The sequence below is a fragment of the Enhydra lutris genome, unplaced genomic scaffold, assembly GCF_002288905.1.
Source record: "Enhydra lutris kenyoni isolate GAN:26980312 unplaced genomic scaffold, ASM228890v2 scaffoldscaffold12, whole genome shotgun sequence".
NCBI lineage: Eukaryota > Metazoa > Chordata > Mammalia > Carnivora > Mustelidae > Enhydra > Enhydra lutris.
This window is the reverse complement of record NW_019154096.1, coordinates 61256018-61274390: the sequence shown is the minus strand read 5'-3', so window position 1 is coordinate 61274390 and position 18373 is coordinate 61256018. Positions and strand designations below refer to the sequence as shown.

Below are 18373 nucleotides of genomic sequence, written 5' to 3'. Positions count from 1 at the left end.
GAAGAGTTTCTTTTATTTTTATTTTTTTGAAGGTTTTATTTGTTTATTTGACAGAGAGAAAGAACAAAACAAGCAGAGGGAAGGGCAGGAAGAGGGAGAGACAGAAGCAGGCTCCCCACGGAGCAGGGAGCCGGATGGGGGACTGGACCCCAGGACCCTGGGACCATGACCCAAGAAGGCAGTTACTTAACTAACTGAGCCACCTGGACACCCCAAGGGAAGAGTTTCTAAGAAGAGTCTGTTATATTTTATTTCTTTACCTTTGTGAAAATTCATCAAGCTGTACACTTAGAATTCGTATATTTTTCTGCACGTACATTTTCAATAAACAGGAAAAAAAACTTTTAATTGCATATGAACTGAATTTAGCAAAAAAAAATTCCTTTTTTTAAGACTTTATTTTTTTCACAGAAAGAGAGAGCATGCATGCACGCACAAGCAGAGGGATTGGGAGAGGGAGAAGCAGGCTCCCCACTAAGCAGGGAGCCCTGGGATCATGACCCGAGCCGAAGGCAGACAGACGTTTAACCAACTGAGCCACCCAGGTGCCCCAACAATTCTTATTTCAAATGTAGCAAACAACTAATTTAAGCATCTGATAAATCTTTTGGCTCACTACATAAGCATGCCTAAGTCATTTACTTTGTAAAGCCTAATTTTCAATAAGTTTATAACTATTAAAATTACACAGAGTAAGTTTTCTAAGTAAGAACTAAGAACCAAGTATGTTCTCTCTAAGCACAATGGAATTAAATCAGAAATCAAAAATAGTTAAGATAACTAGAAAAACAGTAATATTTGGAAGGTAAGCCACAAATCAAAAAACAAAATGCAGAGAAATTAGAAAATATTCTGAGTGAAAATAAAAACACGACATACCAAATTTGTTGGATGTAGCTAAAGCAATGCTCATACAATAATGTTTAACTTTAAATTCTATTACAAAAAAAAAAGGTTCAAAATCAGTGGTCTAAGTTTCACCTTAAGAAGCTACAAAAAGGAAAAAAAAAAAGAAGCTACAAAAAGGGGGCACTTGGGTGGCTCAGTGGGTTAAAGCCTCTGTCTTCGGCTTAGGACATGATCCTAGGGTCCTGGGATCGAGCCCCACATCAGGCTCTCTGCTCAGCAGGGAGCCTGCTTCCTCCTTTCTCTCTCTCTGCCTGTTTCTCTGCCTACTTGTGATCTCTGTCTGTCAAATAAATAAAATCTTTAAAAAAAAAAAAAAAGAAGCTACAAAAAGGGCGCCTGGGTAGCTCAGTGGGTTAAGCCTCTGCCTTTGGCTCAGGTCATGATCTAGGGGTCCTGGGATCGAGCCTCACATCAGGTTCCCTGCTCAGCAGAGAGCCTGCTTCTCCCTCTCCCTCTGCTGCTCCCCCTGCTTGTGCTCTCTCACTCTGTGTCAAATAAATAAATAAAATCTTTTAAAAAAAAGAGAAGAAGCTTCAAAAAGAAGAGCAAATTAAATAAGTCACGGGTTAAAGAACAGATCACAAAGAAATCAGAACATGTCTTCAGAAGGATGATAAAGAAAATGCAAGATATCAAAATTTATTTGATGCAGCTAAAGCAGTATTTCAAGAGAAATGTTTAGCTTTAAATCCTTATGCTGGGGGTGGAGTCTAAAATCAATGATCTGAGATTCCACTTTTAGAAGTTAGAAAAAGAAGCAAACTAAACTGAAAAAAGTTGAGCAATGGTTCTCAGCTATGGGCTATTTTGCTCACCAGCAGATATCTGACAATGTCTGTAGACATTTTCTGTTATTACAATGAGGGGATCACTGGCATTTTGTGAGGAGAGATCAAGGACTATGATGCTCAAAACAGAATTATCTGGCCAAAATTGCCCATAGTGCTGAGGCTGAGAAACTCTGAAGTTGAGGAAAGAAATAATAAAGCCAAGAAGAGGGGCGCCTGGGTGGCTCAGTGGGTTAAGCCGCTGCCTTCGGCTCAGGTCGTGATCTCAGAGTCCTGGGATCAAGCCCCGCATCGGGCTCTCTGCTCTCTAGGGGAGCCTGCTTCCTCCTCTCTCTCTGCCTGCTTCCTCCTCTCTCTCTGCCTGCTTGTGATCTCTCTATCAAATAAATAAATAAAATCTTTTAAAAAAAAAATAAAAAATAAAGCCAAGAAGAGGAATAAATATAATAAGAAACAGGAAGCAACAGAGAATATCAATAACACCGAAAGTTGACTTTTAAAAAGTCAGTAAAATTGACAAACTTCTAAGACTGGTGAAGAAAAAAAAGACAAAAATTACTAATACAAACAAAGAAGTAATATCAGGATGAAAGTGCATATCATTTTAGATCCTATACACATTACAAGGATGATAAGAGAATATTATAAACTTTATGCCAATAAATTCAAACAACTTAGATGAAATGGACAAATTTCTTTTTTTTTAAAGATTTTATTTATTTATTTGACAGAGAGAGAGAGATCACAAGTAGGCAGAGAGGCAGGCAGAGAGGTGGGGGGTGGGGGGGAAGCAGGCTCCCTGCTAACCAGAGAGCCTGATGCGGGGCTTGATCCCAGGACCCTGGGATTATGACCTGAGCCGAAGGCAGAGGCTTAACCCACTGAGCCACCCAGGCGCCCCATGACTGCAATGATTTTTAAATAAAAACTCTGGAATGTGAGGCTCAGGTGACCTTCCTGGTTAGTAAATACATGAACGTGCCAGGAAGGTAATGCATCTTGATTCCACAGGAAAATGACATAGAAGCTCCATGTTCACAACTCTCCCAGACTTTGCCCCATATTTCTCTTCATTTGGCTGGTCCTGATTTCTATTATTTATAATACAATTTGTAATCATAAGTATAGTGCCTTCCTGAGTTCTCTGAGTTCTAGTGAATTATCAAACCTGAGGGGATTAAGAACCCCTAAATTTATAGCCAGTTAGAAGTTAGCCAGTTAGTACAGCTGGCATCTATGGTGAGGACAGTCATGTTGAGAACTGCACCCTTAAACTTGTGGACATGGTGCTAACTATGGGTGGTTGGTGTCAGTATCACAAAATATACCATGACCACAAAGAGTTTATTCTAGGAATGCAAGACTGATTTAAGATTCAACAAAAATACCGATCAATGTAACTGACCGCATTAACAGAATAATTTGAAAAATACAGGATAATCTCAATAAATGCAGAAGTACATTTAACAAAATTCAGCATCTATTCATGATTAAAAAAAAAAAAAAAACTCAGTAAATTAGGAAAGAAAGGAATTTCCTGAACCTGTGAAAAGGCATCTACAAAAAATACAACTATCATACTCAATGTTGAAAGAGAATGCAAGTTTTCTCAAGATTAAGAACAAGGAATAATTCACTCTCACCATTGCTCTTCAGCACCATATTAGAGGCCTCACGTGAAATAAGGGAGAAAAAAGAAACATCATATACAATGGAAATGAAGAAGTAAAAATGTCTGTACTGCAAACAACATCATTTATTATCTATTTAGAAAATCCTAAGGAATATACAAATTATTAGAACTAATTTAAGAAATTCAGCGGCCATTTATAATAGCATCAAAGATTAATAAATACCTAAGGATAAATTTAACAAATTATATACATTATTCATATTCTGAAAAAATACAAAACATTGCTGAACTATGAAAACATCCAAATAATTGAGTAAATGAAGAGACATACCATGGTCATGAATCAGAAGATTCAAGATTGTTCAGATGTGTGAAGTCTCTTTAAATTAATCTACAGATTCAATACAACCCCAATCTTGATTCTAATAGGCTTTATTGTAGAAACTGACAAGGAGATTCTATAACATATGTTAAAGTGCAAAAGACCTGGAATAGGCAAAAGAACTTCTGAAAAAGAAGAACCACACTGGAAGACCTACTGATTTCATGACTTATTTAAAAAAAAAAAGGGGGGGGTGCCTGGGTGGCTCAGTCAGTTTAGGTGTCTGCCTTTGGCTCAGGTCATGATCTCTGGGTCCTGGGTCCTGCTTAGCGGGGAGTCTGCTTCTTGCTCTCTCTCTGCCCCTGCCCCCTGCTTGTGTGTGTGTGCACGGTCTCTCTTGCTCTTTCGCTCAAATAAATAAAAACTTAAAAAAAAAAAAAAAAAACCCTAAGTAATGAAGACATTGTGGTTTTGGAATAAAAATAAATATTTGGAAAAAAAAAAGGAAAAAAAAAATTCTGATCACTGGACCAATCAGAGACTCACACATATGTGGTCAACTGATTTTTTACAAAGATCCTAAGGAAATTCGATGAGAAAGTAGAGTCTTTACAACAACAACAAAAAAAAAGTATTTGCCAAAAAATGAACATTAGCCTTCACTTCACACCTACAAAAATTAACTCTAAATGAAACTTAGATCTAAATATGAAACCTAAAACTATAAGACTGCTAGGGGAAAACAAGAGAAAATCTTTCATGATTTTGAATTATACAGAGATTTTTAGGACATTAGAATCACAAATAATAAAAAACAAACATTATAAACTGAACTTCATCAAAATATGCAACTTTGGTTCTTCAAAAGACACTGTTAAGAAAATGATAAATAGGAGAAGACATTCGCAAAACACATATGTAATAAAGAACTTGTATCCAGAATTTACAAAGAACTTTTTTTTTTAAGTCTTTGTATATTTTAGGTAAGTCTTTTTTTTAGATGTTATTTGTTTATTGGGGTGAGGTGGGGGGGCAGAGGAAGAGAGAGGGTATTTCAAGCAGACTCTGGGCTGACTGAGCCCCTTGACACGATCTGAGCTGAAACCAAGAATCTGATACTTGGCCGACTAAACCATACCGGTGCTCCCAGAATTTACAAAAGAACTATTTACAGCTCAACAAGAAAACAAACAACTCAAAAGAAAAAAGGTAAAAAATATCATTGGATACTTCACCAAAGAAGATATATCAATAGCAAATAAGCCCATAGAAAGACACTCAAGATCACTAGTTATAAGGAAAACGCTATCTAATCCACAAGTTATTCTGACACACCCACTAGAAAGGCTAAAATTTAAAAGACTGACAATACCAAGTGCCAACCAGGTTGTGGAGTTACTGGAAGTCTCCTACACTGCTAGTCAGAATATAAAATGGTACATGGGGCACCTGGGTGGCTCAGTGGGTTAAGGCCTCTGCCTTCGGTTCGGTCACGGTCCCAGGGTCCTGGGATCAAGCCTTGCATCGGGCTCTCTGATCAGCAGGGAGCCTGCTTCCTCCTCTCTCTCTCTCTCTGCCTGCCTCTCTGCCTACTTGTGATTTCCATCTGTCAAATAAATAAATAAAATCTTTAAAAAAAAAAAAAGGATATAAAATAGTACAGATACTTTTGGGAATGGTTTGACAATTTCTTTAAAATTAAATATATATTTACTATATGACCTAGAAATTCCATTCCTAGGTATTTATCTAAGAAAAATGAAAACATACATCCACAAAAGACCTGTCCATGGAAGTACATGGAATCTTTACTTATAACAGCTAAAAACTATATGCAACCTGAATGTCTATCAACTGGTGAATGGATAGACAAACTGTGGTAGATCCATACAATGGATTATTACTCAGCAATATAAAACATTGCTGAGTAATTATTATTATTATTATTAAGTTATTACTCAGCAATATAAAATTATTAAATTAAATTAAATTATTAAATTAAAAATTATTAAATTATTACTCAGCAATATAAAAATATGAACTACTGAAACAGAAAAACTGAATCTCAAAAAACACTATGCTAAGTGAAAAGAGTTTGACACAAAAAGAGTATATACATGATTCCACTTACATGAAACTCTAGAAATGGCAAAACTGCAGTGACAGAAAACGTGTGAGAAGTTGCCAGGTCCAAGAGGCAGAGATAGAAAACTGACTGCAGAGAGGCACGAAGTAATGTTTTGAGTTGATAAACATGCTCTTTATTATAATTTTGCTGGAGGCTGCATGACTGTATACATATGTCAAGTCACTGAATTATACACTAAAAACTGGGGAATTTTATTGTATGGAAATTATATCCAAATAAAACTTATTTTTCAAAAAAGTAATAAAACTCAGGGCGCCTGGGTGGCTCAGTGGGTTAAAGCCTCTGCCTTCAGCTCAGGTCATGATCCCAAGGTCCTGAGATCGAGCCTCGCATTGGGCTCTCTGCTCAGTGGGGAGCCTGCTTCCTCCTCTCTCTCTCTGCCTGCCTCTCTGCCTACTTGTGATCTCTGTCTGTCAAATAAATAAATAAATAAAATCTTAAAAAAAAAATAAAATTTTAAAAAAGTAATAAAACTTATCCAGAAATTGAGGCAATAATCTACTGTACCATAAAGTACTCAAAAAAATGAGAATAAAATGTCAATTCTTTATTGTGCGAGACTAATAATATAAATTACCAGAAAAAATATAATTTAAAAATCTCATTCCTTTGGGAAATATCTATATTTATGTGTACTTGAAAAAAATTTTCATTTCCAGCATACAATTTATCTGCTGTTAGTGAAGAATACAGTCAAGTCTTCATCTTCCATAACAGGAAATCAATAACATAACAGGAAATCAGATAATAAGCAGAATAAGCTTATTTCAAAAAATTTTTTTAAAAGATTTTATTTATTTGGAGAGAAAGAAATAGAGCAGGGGAGGGGCAGAGGGAGAATTTCAAGCAGACCCTACACTAAGCACAGAGCCTGACATGAGCTTGATCTCATGACCCTGAGATCATGACCGGAGTAGAGATTAAAAGTCAGATGCTTAACTGACTAAGCCACCCAATGACTCTCAGAATAAGCTTCTTATTTAGAAATAAGTAAGGAGGGGCACCTGGCTGGCTCAGCTGGAAAAGCTTGCAACTCTTGATCTCAGGGTCATGAGGTCAAGCCTCATGTTAGGTGCAGAGATTACTTAAATAAGTAAAAACTTAGAAAGAAAAGAAAAGAGAAAAGGAGAAAAAAGGAAAAGAAGTAAGAGAGCAAACAGCCAATGAACTGTGAAATCACTGAAGTGGTAGCCTCTAGGAAGTAGAAACTGGAAGGGGAAAGATGAGGCAGAGGAATGTTAATCTTCTTTATAAGTCATTTAGTATTAGCGGAGTCTTACAACTATATACATCTCCTACTTTTTTTTGAAATGTTAAGAATTTAAAATAAAAAATAACTACTTCACTTTCTATTCTTAGTAGTGCCAGAAACTAAGAAGCATCTAATACATACTAAAGTTACACATTACTCATGAAATCATCACTTTTTAGGTGAGAGAATAATGTTAAAAACCAGAATTTTGAAAATTAAAATTATTGCTCTTAAGCATACTTCCAAAGGTTAAAACAGGACATTTAATTTTGATAACACGTAATACATGATAACACAGAGCAACATTCTAAAAACCTTTAAAAATGCGGAAGTATCAGTGATTTCCTAAATCTCTTGACTTCCAAATTATAATTTGATATTTTAGGATAGGGTCAGGCATGAAATAAATATTCAGGGGTGCCTGGGTGGCTCAGTGGGTTAAGCCTCTGCCTTCCTCTCAGGTCACGATCTCAGGGTCCTGGGATGGAGCATCGGGCTCTGTGCTCAGCAGGGAGCCTGCTTTCCCCCTTCTCTCTGCCGGCCTCTCTGCCTACTTGTGATCTCTGTCAAATAAATAAAAATCTTAAAAAAAAAAAAAAAGACAGTAGCTTTTTAAATATTCATTAGGTACGCTGGAGGGAAAATAAATGAATGGTACCATAATTAACAGCATTAATTATATAAATATAAAGCCCATTTTTTTTTAAAGATCCCAAGTTTTATTCTTAATATGTCCCACTCTTCCCTATAGTACTAGAAGCAGACGCACAGAGATGTTACACATGTATTTCAAAGAATCTTACTGTCTAAGGCAAGTACATCACACAGAAAACAGATTCTCAAAGGAAGTAAGGGAGGAGAGGCTGCCAGGGTAGCTGAATCTCCTTGCTTTGGTAGCTGCAGAATGGAGGGGGGATCTTTTTCCAACCAGCTACACTCCCTACTCCTAACCCCATAATGGTTCTTTTCAAGTTCTGAAGGCCTCATTGTCTAATATTCATTCATTCCACCTTTAGTTCTTTTAAGCATCCATCACACGTTCAAGACTCTTCTTATCTTACTGCAATAAACAGCAACAGGCAATTTTTTTAAAACAATTTTACTGAGGTATAATTTGCATACTATAAAATTCACCCTGGGGCGCCTGGGTGGCTCAGTGGGTTAAAACCTCTGTCGTGATCCCTGGGTCCTGGGATGGGCCCAGGCATCCTGCTCTCTGCTCAGCAGGGAGCCTGCTTCCACCTCTCTCTCTGCCTGTCTCTCTGCCTGCCTGTGATCTCTGTCAAATAAATAAATAAAATCTTTTTTAAAAAATAAAATAAAATTCACCCATTTTAAGGGTACAGTTCAATGAACTTCAGTAAATTTATACAGTTGCATAACCTTTACCACGATCCAGTTTTAGGAAACTTCCATCACCCCAAAAATTCCTTCATGTGAACATGCAGAATAGGACACCCTCATTTCACAGGACAGTACCTCACGCTTATTACACTCTACCATTAACATCCAAGTTATTTACCACATTTATGGAAATGGCCAACAATATGAAACACATACTCATACTTAATAAGTTAATATTAAATTCCTACTGATACTTAAATGTTTAAAGTATAAAAGAAACACGTTACTCAGCTATTCTAATATAGGCTTCAACTTCAATGTTAAAAACACGAACATACCTTTGTCTCCAGTAAGCATAAATAAACTGACAATGAGAATAATGATATTAAACACCCCAAGATCAACTTCATACAAAGCAGTCTGTTTGTTTTCTATCCAAGCTAGAAGTCTGAATTTTATTTTATTTTATTTTATTTTTTTAGACTTTATTTATTTGACAGAGAGAGATCACAGTAGGCAGAGAGGCAGGCAGAGAGAGAGAGAGGAGGAAGCAGGCTCCCTGCCGAGCAGAGAGCCCAATTCGGGGCTCGATCCCAGAACCCTGAGATCATGACCTAGAGCCGAAGGCAGAGGCTTAACCCACTGAGCCACCCAGGTGCCCCTAGAAGTCTGAATTTTAAATTGTAACTTCTGTGCATTGACTGTTACCAGCAAAGACTACAGAAAGCAATCCTAGCAGATTCAGTAGTAACAAAAATATATTGTCCAGAGTTTTTGTGAAATATGAAGATCACTTTTTTTCTGTTGTTTATGTTGAAGATACATACTCCCACACAAGATGATGGTAATCAAAATTAAAAACCTCAAAATTTACATTTCTTCTAATACCAAGACGAACTTACTACATTTTACCCTCTAGTTTCTTATTGCATAAAAAGGTTATTTACAGTTCCTTGAAGAGAATCCTAATTGTCCCTGTCTAATTAATCAAAATAAGAATAAAGGAAAATCAGTTGTTTTATCAAAATACGTTGACTGAGACTAAAATTACACTCTTTGGGCATCTGAGTGGTTCAGTCAGTTATGTGCCTGCCTTTGGCTCAGGTCCTGATCCCAGGGTCCTAGGATCGAGTCTTGCATCAGGTTCCCTGCTCCATGGGTAGCCTGTTTCTCCCTTTGCCTCTGACTCTCTGTTTCTCATGAATAAATAAAGAAAATCTTTAAAAGTGAATAAATAGGGGCGCCTGGGTGGCTCAGTGGGTTAAAGCCTCTGCCTTCAGCTCAGGTCATGATCCCAGGATCCTGGGATCGAGCCCCGCATTGGGCTCTCTGCTCAGCAGGGAGCCTGCTTCCTCCTCTCTCTCTGCCTGCTTCTCTGCCTACTTGTGATCTCTGTCTGTCAAATAAATAAATAAAATCTTTAAAAAAAATGAATAAATAAAATAAAATTATGTCCTTCTATAATTTAAAAATGCCCATTGCAATGGCTTCAAAGCTCTCATCATATGGCCTCCACAAATGGTGTTTACATAGTGTTTTCAAAAGACTATCGAAAATATTTTCCATAATAAAGAAATGTAAGGAAATCAATACCACACAGAAATCTTTTTATCTAACATCATAAAGCTAAATAAAAAGAAAACCCACACTTTTCCCCTGAAATGTATATAGTAACATTAATAACAAAATTGTCCACCAAACCAAATATTTTTTTTTAAGATTTTTTATTTGTTTATTTGACAGAGAGAGATCACAAGAAGGCAGAGAGGCAAACAGAGAAAGAGAGGGAGAAGGAGGCTCTCTGCCGACCAGAGAGCCGGATGCAGGGCTCGATTCCAGGACCCTGGGACCATGACCTGAGCTGAAGGCAGAGGCTTTTAACCCACTGAGCCACCCAGGCACCCCCCAAATATTTTTTCTTATAAGAAATTAGTTACTTAGATAAAACATAAAGAATTTCACTTATACTAAGGTATGGAATCCCTATGTCTCCTAGAATCCATGTCAAAGTTAATGAATAAGTATATACTGTGAATCTGCAACATTTCTATAATAACCTACTGTAATAATCTTCTATAAATTTAAATAATTTAATCTGTATACTATCATCTGACAAATAAAATAGCCATGTTTATAACATCTTACTGATTTGTATAATTTATCATTTTATTATATACATATTTTTCCAAAAGCACCATAAGCTCCTGTATCATAGGGAGGCATGTTCTGTGTACATTGTATAAGTTCAGTAAATTTGGTTACTAATTACCTTTAAGAAAGCAGTTTCAGTAACTAGTGAAAAAGGAAGCAAATTGCAAAAGTTGAAAAAGCACTGGTGGGAAAGCCTTAAAGCGGCAGATGCAGACGACGCATTTCAGGCAGAGCAGAAAAGGAGAGTGCTAACACATAGATTTCAGGTTACGGTCACGAAGTCTTACTTTTTAAGTAAATTCTTGCCAAGGGCTGTTTGCTGATCCCAGAGAAACAAATCCCAGAGATCTGTCTTATTTCCTAATTCTATTTTTGCAAGTTACCTTGCTTGCCAGTCCAGTTTCCTCAACAAAAAAAGTAAGGAAAATATTTTCATTTTACATTTAACAGAACTGTTCTGAAATTCAAAGGAGGTAACAACGTACATCAAAGGGCTTTATAGACAAGTAGTACATTAAATGCAAGGTGTTACTATTTTTACTATTATTGAAGATGGATCCTACCCTTTGACCCAAGAATTCTAATTCTTCATGTTTATCCTAAGGATCTAGGTAGACAAATGCACAAAGCTATCTGCAAAAACATGTTCTGAATAGCCCTATTTTAAATGAAAAAAAATCTAAAAAGAACTTAAATCAATGGGTGACTGGCTTAACAAATTATCATATACCCATGAAACAGAATATCCTGCTATAATTAAAAATGATTTAACAGATGTGTATGAACATAAAAACCTCTTTACCCCTGCTTTATACGAGGTTCCACTTTTGAGATGCCTTCCTTCATCTATCAGACTTAATCAGGTCCTCCCTGTTATACTCCTCATAGGATCATCTATTCCTACATTAAACTCATCACAGTTTGAAATAATACATTTATATGTTTACTTGACAACATGTGTTTTCTTCATTAAATGGTAATGAAGATGGTGCACACATACACACACACTCTTGCTCTCTCACACACACACACACTCCTATATACATATGCAGGGGGAGGAAAAGCTGCCAATATTTTAAAATGTAAAAAGCCAAAATGAAAAATAAAAACAATCTAACAAAAAATATGTATGCTTATATTAATTACATCAGCATTATCAACCACAAATAGGATCTGGAAATACATTTTGTCAAATGATACCATCAAAGCTCTGTGATTAAATTAGTATCTGGAAAACTATCTTTACTTAAGAAGTGACAAAGAATCATCCTATATCCAAAAGAAAGCAATGCTGTTTCCTTTGTAAGGAGAAATCTAGAAGAAAAAGCTTTCTTCAGGTCAATAGTGTCTTCTGGTTAGAATGATGCATATTCTGCTGAAAATCCAGCTTGATATTAAAGCAACCACCACCTAGAGCTAAATAAGTATCTCTTACTATCTCTGGGCCACATGAGTTTTAATCATAAAATGAGTGATAATATCTTACCTTCATAAAGCAGAGAACTACACCAAATGAAATCCTGAATTCCCTTTTTATAATTTGCGATCTTCCACATCATGTATTCAATATTCTGGGAAAAGGCCACTAATCAAACAGGAACAGAAGCAGCTGTCCTACTGACTTACAAGGCATGATCGTCAAATCTCCTTGAAACATACTTCCATAAGGGAATATGTCCTTTAGAAACTCTGCACAGCAAACTTATGCTTCCATGAAGCATTTAATGGAAAGTCTGAGTTTGTTTAGTGAGGTATATAAATAATTCTTAAGAATTTTTCATTTAAACAGTTTTAAGGGAAGACAGAATATCACAGAAAACATCACACAGGAGGTGTTAATCACTCAACATTTGAAAATACTGAAGAACAATACTAACATCACAAAAAGTTTAACTGTTACTAATCTCTACTTTTGTCCTGATACTCTAGGAGTTATCGATTCGACAGAGACTCAGAAACTATTTCTTTATATAGAAAATTTGAAAAGCATAGAATAGTAAAGAGAAATTTCACAATTAAAAAAATGTTTCGGGGTGCCTGGGTGGCTCAGTGGGTTAAAGCCTCTGCTTTCAGCTCAGGTCATGATCCAGGGTCCTGGGATCGAGTCCCGCATTGGGCTCTCTGTTCAGCAGGGAGCCTGCTTCCCCCTCTCTCTCTGCCTGCCTCTCTGCCTACTTGTGATCCCTGTCAAATAAATAAATAAAATCTTTAAAAAAAAAAAAAAAAAGGGTTTCATTCAACTATTCAGTGAACTAACAGGTACGTATTTAAGATTAAAAACAGAAGATATAACAAATTTCAAATTACTGCTACTGGAAAAAAAATCCTCTACAAGAGACAACCAAAAAGGCTTTAAAGCTGAAAATACAACAATACAATCATTCCCTCTAAGACTAAAACATTTCATGATTCTGTAGTTTAAGAATAGTTAAACTAAAGCTTTATAAGCAAAAGGAAAAGCTGTTTTGTTTTCTAATGTCCTCAATCCTAGCCAAAGGAATTGAAATGTGGCTGCTCTTGTGAGATTCTTTAATAGCCAAAGGATACCAAATAAATTAAATTTTTCGTCAACTTAAAATTCAAACATAAATTGGTACTTACTATTACCTTCTACATCACCTTAAAACAACTCAATTACTAAGTGTCATAGGCTCATACCAACATTTATTGCCAATATTTGACAGACTTATGGTTCTGGCAGAGCAGGTAGGTTTTAATATTTTAATTTCATGACTGGATGACAGTGAGTGTTTTTTAAAATTAACTGCAGCATTCTATAGTCTACTATAATATACTTATATACTATACTATAATATACTGTAATACCCATTTAAAAGAACTGGCAGTTAGAGATTTTTATTCTTCAAATACTACATATTATCTTCCTTTCCAAATATATTATCATTAACATTCTTTAGAATACAATGTAATCAGGGGCGCCTGGGTGGCTCAGTGAGTTAAAGCCTCTGCCTTCTGCTCAGGTCATGATCCCAGGATCCTGGGATGGAGCCCCGGCATCGGCATCATCGGGCTCTCTGCTCAGCAGGGAGCCTGCTTCCTCTCTCTCTCTGCCTGCCTCTCTGCCTACTTGTGATCTCTGTCAAATAAATAAATAGAATCTTAAAAAAAAAAAAAAGAAGAAGAAGAAGAATACAATGTAATCAGAGTTTGCCAAAGCAGGAGTTGCATAATGTCTCCTTCCATACAGCACAAAAGAGAAATGCAGTTCCACAGAGGGCAATCTACCTGGAGTTTGAAAACCTTCCGTTTTTTAAGAAACACCTACGATGTGCAAGGCATTGTGATAGACACTGGGGATGGATCCTTAAGCAGAAGAGATTCAACTTCCGCCTTCATGGAGTTTTTAGCCCAATGAATGAGACATGAATTTATCAATCAGAGAACTGCATTTCTACAAACTATGATAAACACCATGAAGGAAAAGTAGGGGTGCCATCATGTGAACACCTAATCTACTTTGCCTGATGAGAAAAGGCTTCCCTGAAGAAGTTATGACTGAGTTGAAGTAAGAGTGTTATTAGATAAGGACAACTTACTTGGCAAAGGGGAAAGAACAGAGTATGTGCAAAGACCTTGAAGTAGGAAGAAACATGGTGTATTGAAGGAAGAAAGAAAGCTAGCCAATATAATGCGTCAGAATTGTATATGGGCCAGGCGTTGTTGCATGGATACCAGTTAGGAGGTTATAACAGGTCTCCAGGTGAGAGATAGATGGTATCTCATTAGGAGGGAAGTAATGAAGATTAGGGAAAAGACAGCAGATTCAAGAAATATTTAGGAGAAAATCAGTGTTACAATGAAGCCAGGCAGAGTAGTGTTAGTAGAGTTTTAAAGATGACAGATCTTGAAATTTTTCAGTTGTGAGACCAAACAGTAAAAAACTGGGAATTTGAACTTATGTGAGGCTCCTCAATGAGCCAGAGAGCAACGCACCCAGGTTTTCTAACAGCAGTAACATCTTAGGAAGGGTGATTTTTAGGAAATGTGCCAGAAGGCCATGACCAAGACCACAGTAAATTCAACCAGGTATTTAAAAAATAATTAAATACTACAGGTCCCACTTCTGAGCTGTCAGTTAGAAGGATACCAAATGATAAAATTACTGGGATTTTCAAGGTACATGCTTGTAACATCACATTATATCACTTATTTTCTCTCCTTTGTACTTCTGTAAAAATAAGATTTCTAAACATAATATTAGGAGCTAACATTCAGCATAAACTTAAAAAACAACATTTTCTATCAGGAAGATCATATTATACCTGAGAATATTAGGGGGGAAAAGCCAACATTATATCTGAAAGATGCTACGACGTCAGGGAAACAAATGTCATGACAAACAAGATATCAATGTCCAAGATGCATACTAGTAACAGCAACTTCCACAAAAGTACCTTTTTGATCAGGAAAATAAGACAGATATGCCATAATTCTATTACCTTCTTTGTTTCAGAAGACCAGTAAATGGAAAATTTTTACAAGTCTTCTTTCTTTCTGCTATATGTAACCAATGTAATAAAATGTCTACTAAATCCAGTAATAGGCCTCAAGTTATCAGAAGCCCATAAAGTCTCCTTCAAATGGACTAACAACCCCATTTCTCACATATCCCTGCATTGGAATTTGATCCTTGGCTCCTCTATCCCATGAAGCAGAAGTTTTAACAAAAGGTAAGGAAAAATAATTTCTAGTGTTTCACTTTAACATACTAATTCTCATCTATAGGCCCCAGTCTAAACCCCACACATGGGGGGACCTTAGTATATTCTAAAATCTATTTCTTTCTCTCTCTTTTTCTTTCCTTCTTACTACTTATATTCCTATGAAAAATTATCTTCCTTAGCCTTGGGTGGTCCAATGTATACGTAATTATTTTCCCATGGGTACTGTAAGAACATGGCATGCCTGTAGTTTTACAAATTTTCTGATATGCTATGCTAAAACATACAATAATTAGCACTGTGGTCCCATACACAATAGTAGAATCCTAACAGGAACCCTACCACGAAACAGAAACACCACTTAGTCAAAACCCCAAGCTAAGCAAAGTTTAAGTCAACAGATGACAAAGACTTATTAATGACCTATAATGTAACTGGTAAAATCTAGAAATGTATATCTTATTTATGCATCTATAATCCTTGAATTGTTAGTAATGAGGTTGCCTCTGCAATGATGGAGTGGTATACTGAATAACTAATATTGTAACTGATCTCTAGAACTGTCAATAAATCAGTGTCACAGAACTTCAGGGGAGAAAGGGACCTTGGTAAATTAATGTAGCCCATCCCTTCATTTTATAGATGAGAAGAGGGATGAAGAGAAAATGTAATAAGATCATTTACCTGATTTCTACAAAAGAGGAAATACTCAGTAAATATTTGTAGCATGACAAAACCCAGGTCTGGTTTCCTGATACTCTCTGCATGTCTCTAAATTAAAAAAAATTTTTTTTAAACCTTTTTTAATCTATACATGGATTGAATTTGAATTCTTGAAATATAGATCCTAATAGAAACAGTGAAGAACAAGAAAATTGAAATTTATTTGTATAAATGCTATGTATCATATTACATATTTTCATTCCAAACCTATCATATCATAGAAAAACCCTCTAGACCCACACATAAACATAAATACAGCATAGTAAGGGGTGCCTGGGTGGCTCAGTCATTAGGCATCTGCCTTCGGCTCAGGTCATGGTCCCAGCATCCTGGAATCGAGCCCCACGTGGGGCTCCCTGCTTGGTGGGAAGCCTGCTTTCCCTCTCCTAGTGCCCCTGCTTGTGTTCCCTCTCACGCTGTCTCTCTCTCTCTGTCAAATAAATAAATAAAATCTTTAAATAAATAAATACAGCATATTAAGCTTATAGCTATTTTTATAATTTTAAAAATTAAGTTTAAAAAACACAGAATAGTCCTACTGAAAAAGCCAAAAAAGGAAACTCACAGCTTTAAAGATGAGTCAAAGAGGGAAGAGTGAATCCTAGTTTCGCCTCAGCAATGTCAAAAATGCAGAGTGGGAAAATCCAACCTTTCCAGCTCTAATTATTATCTACAGGAGCCTCAAGTTTCCTGCATCTATTAGTAAGAGCTCCAATTCCTCCTCTTTTCCCAACCTACTTCCCCAAGTGACTACCTAACTACCTGTCTGGAGTTCCCCATACTCATCAGGCAACCTTAGTTTCCCAGAGATTGTTCTGTGTTTCTCCAAAATAAATTCTTACATTCTCTAGACAAAGCTTTGGGGAATCAGGAGAAGAGGTCTCATTTAATTCCTCTTATAAATGGAAAAAACAGCGTCTATTAGTTTTAAGGTGGCCTTTTGAAAACTTCCTATGAGTTGAATCACTCGAATTCCCTGGCCTTCTGGGGCAAAACACTGAAAAGACAGCCAGGCACTACCAAAAGTCTTCAAAAAATGGAAGTCAACTATGTCTGAGTACATCCAGACAAGCATTTCCTAGGGAACCCTTTGGACTGAAAAATAAGCATCTTCATTCTTTTTCTGTTTTGTTTTGTTTTTTTCTTTAACATCTCCCTTACCAACTCTGTCTTATCAAATAAGAGACACAACTTTCATAGCATGGTCTTCCCTTTCACCCTTAAACAACAAACAGACCAGGCCCACTAACTTTCTACTTCAACCAAATATTTTTATTCCCTCAACAAAACCCTTGATTCTGCTTTATATCCTGCCTGAGCTATTTCTGGCATTTAAAAATTCTTCTTGGATCATCCAAGTTTAAAGCTGGACTAAGATTACTTTTAGCATGTGGTTGCATGCATGGACACATGTCAGGTTTCACTTTATTGTCCCTCTCAGTCACAGACGTCTCCACTTAATAAACCCAGCAAGAACTCTTTGGTTTTCCTTTGGATTCTACTCCTGCCCTTCCCCACAAACTCAGGTTATGGTATCTAGACTGTATTAGTTTAAAAGGGCCAAATCTCCAGGGATGGTGGTAAAGGAACTCATTTGACTATTCAGTGTTGCTCCAGACTTGGTGTTAAAGAACTGAGGTCCGTAGGACCGGAGCTTCTGCCTGAGTGTGTGCTCCCTCCCTCCAGGTGCCCTTTCTAAACCTCCCCAGCTTGCTACCTGTTGGCAGTGCTGGTGTTGCTGCTCCCGTTGCTGTGTTTCTGTGCGCGGCTCAGTCTCCTTGGGGGCTTTGAATGCTGCAGTCGCGGGCTCGGCATGGAGGGGAACGTTGAGGCATAGCCATGTTCACACTCTACAGAGACAGCAAGAGAAAAAGATATGAGAACAGGAATGTACTCAAATCCACGGATCCACAGATCTGAAGTCCTTGCAGTAACATGTTGCTGAAAACAGCAGAAGAAAAGGAGGTAAAAATTTTCCACTTTCTGGTTGGAAGATAAAATTCTCCGTCCTTGTGAGGACATTTATCCTGTAACATTATATACAGACCCAACCCATCACCTGAAAGGTGTACAAATACTTCCTCTAAACCAAGTAATCTCTCCACCCTTTCCAAAAATCCTTTTCTCCAAGAATTCTTAACTGAAACACACTAATTTCTGAGACTAGTTACCATCCACCTCAATTATTTCACCTGCCTCAAAATCCCCCTTTAACTCTCCCCATTCTGGGTCTCTCACTAAGCGCACCGTTTTCACGTATTTCAAACCATTCAACTGCCTCGTCTCAGAGGACATTTTCTCCCTTGACACCATAATTTCCAGAGTTCCCACTCTTCACTCCCCAGTCTCTTTACATCTTTTCCAGTCCCAGTCCCTAAATAGGGTCCCGTCTCCTCCTACCTGTTTCTCAGACGTCTCCT

The 18373-nt window shown here is 36.9% G+C and overlaps 1 protein-coding gene across 2 annotated transcripts in view; it reads right to left on the bottom strand.

Moving 5' to 3' along the window:
- The window catches only part of LOC111144825 (MAX interactor 1, dimerization protein), a 79964-nt gene that overhangs the window by 43799 nt on the left and 17792 nt on the right, over positions 1-18373 (bottom strand). For both annotated transcript variants that reach the window (XM_022499330.1, XM_022499331.1), the window contains exon 2: positions 17671-17803. In XM_022499330.1, coding sequence (XP_022355038.1) covers positions 17671-17803 — 133 coding nt within the window. The remainder of the gene's footprint in view (positions 1-17670; positions 17804-18373) is intronic.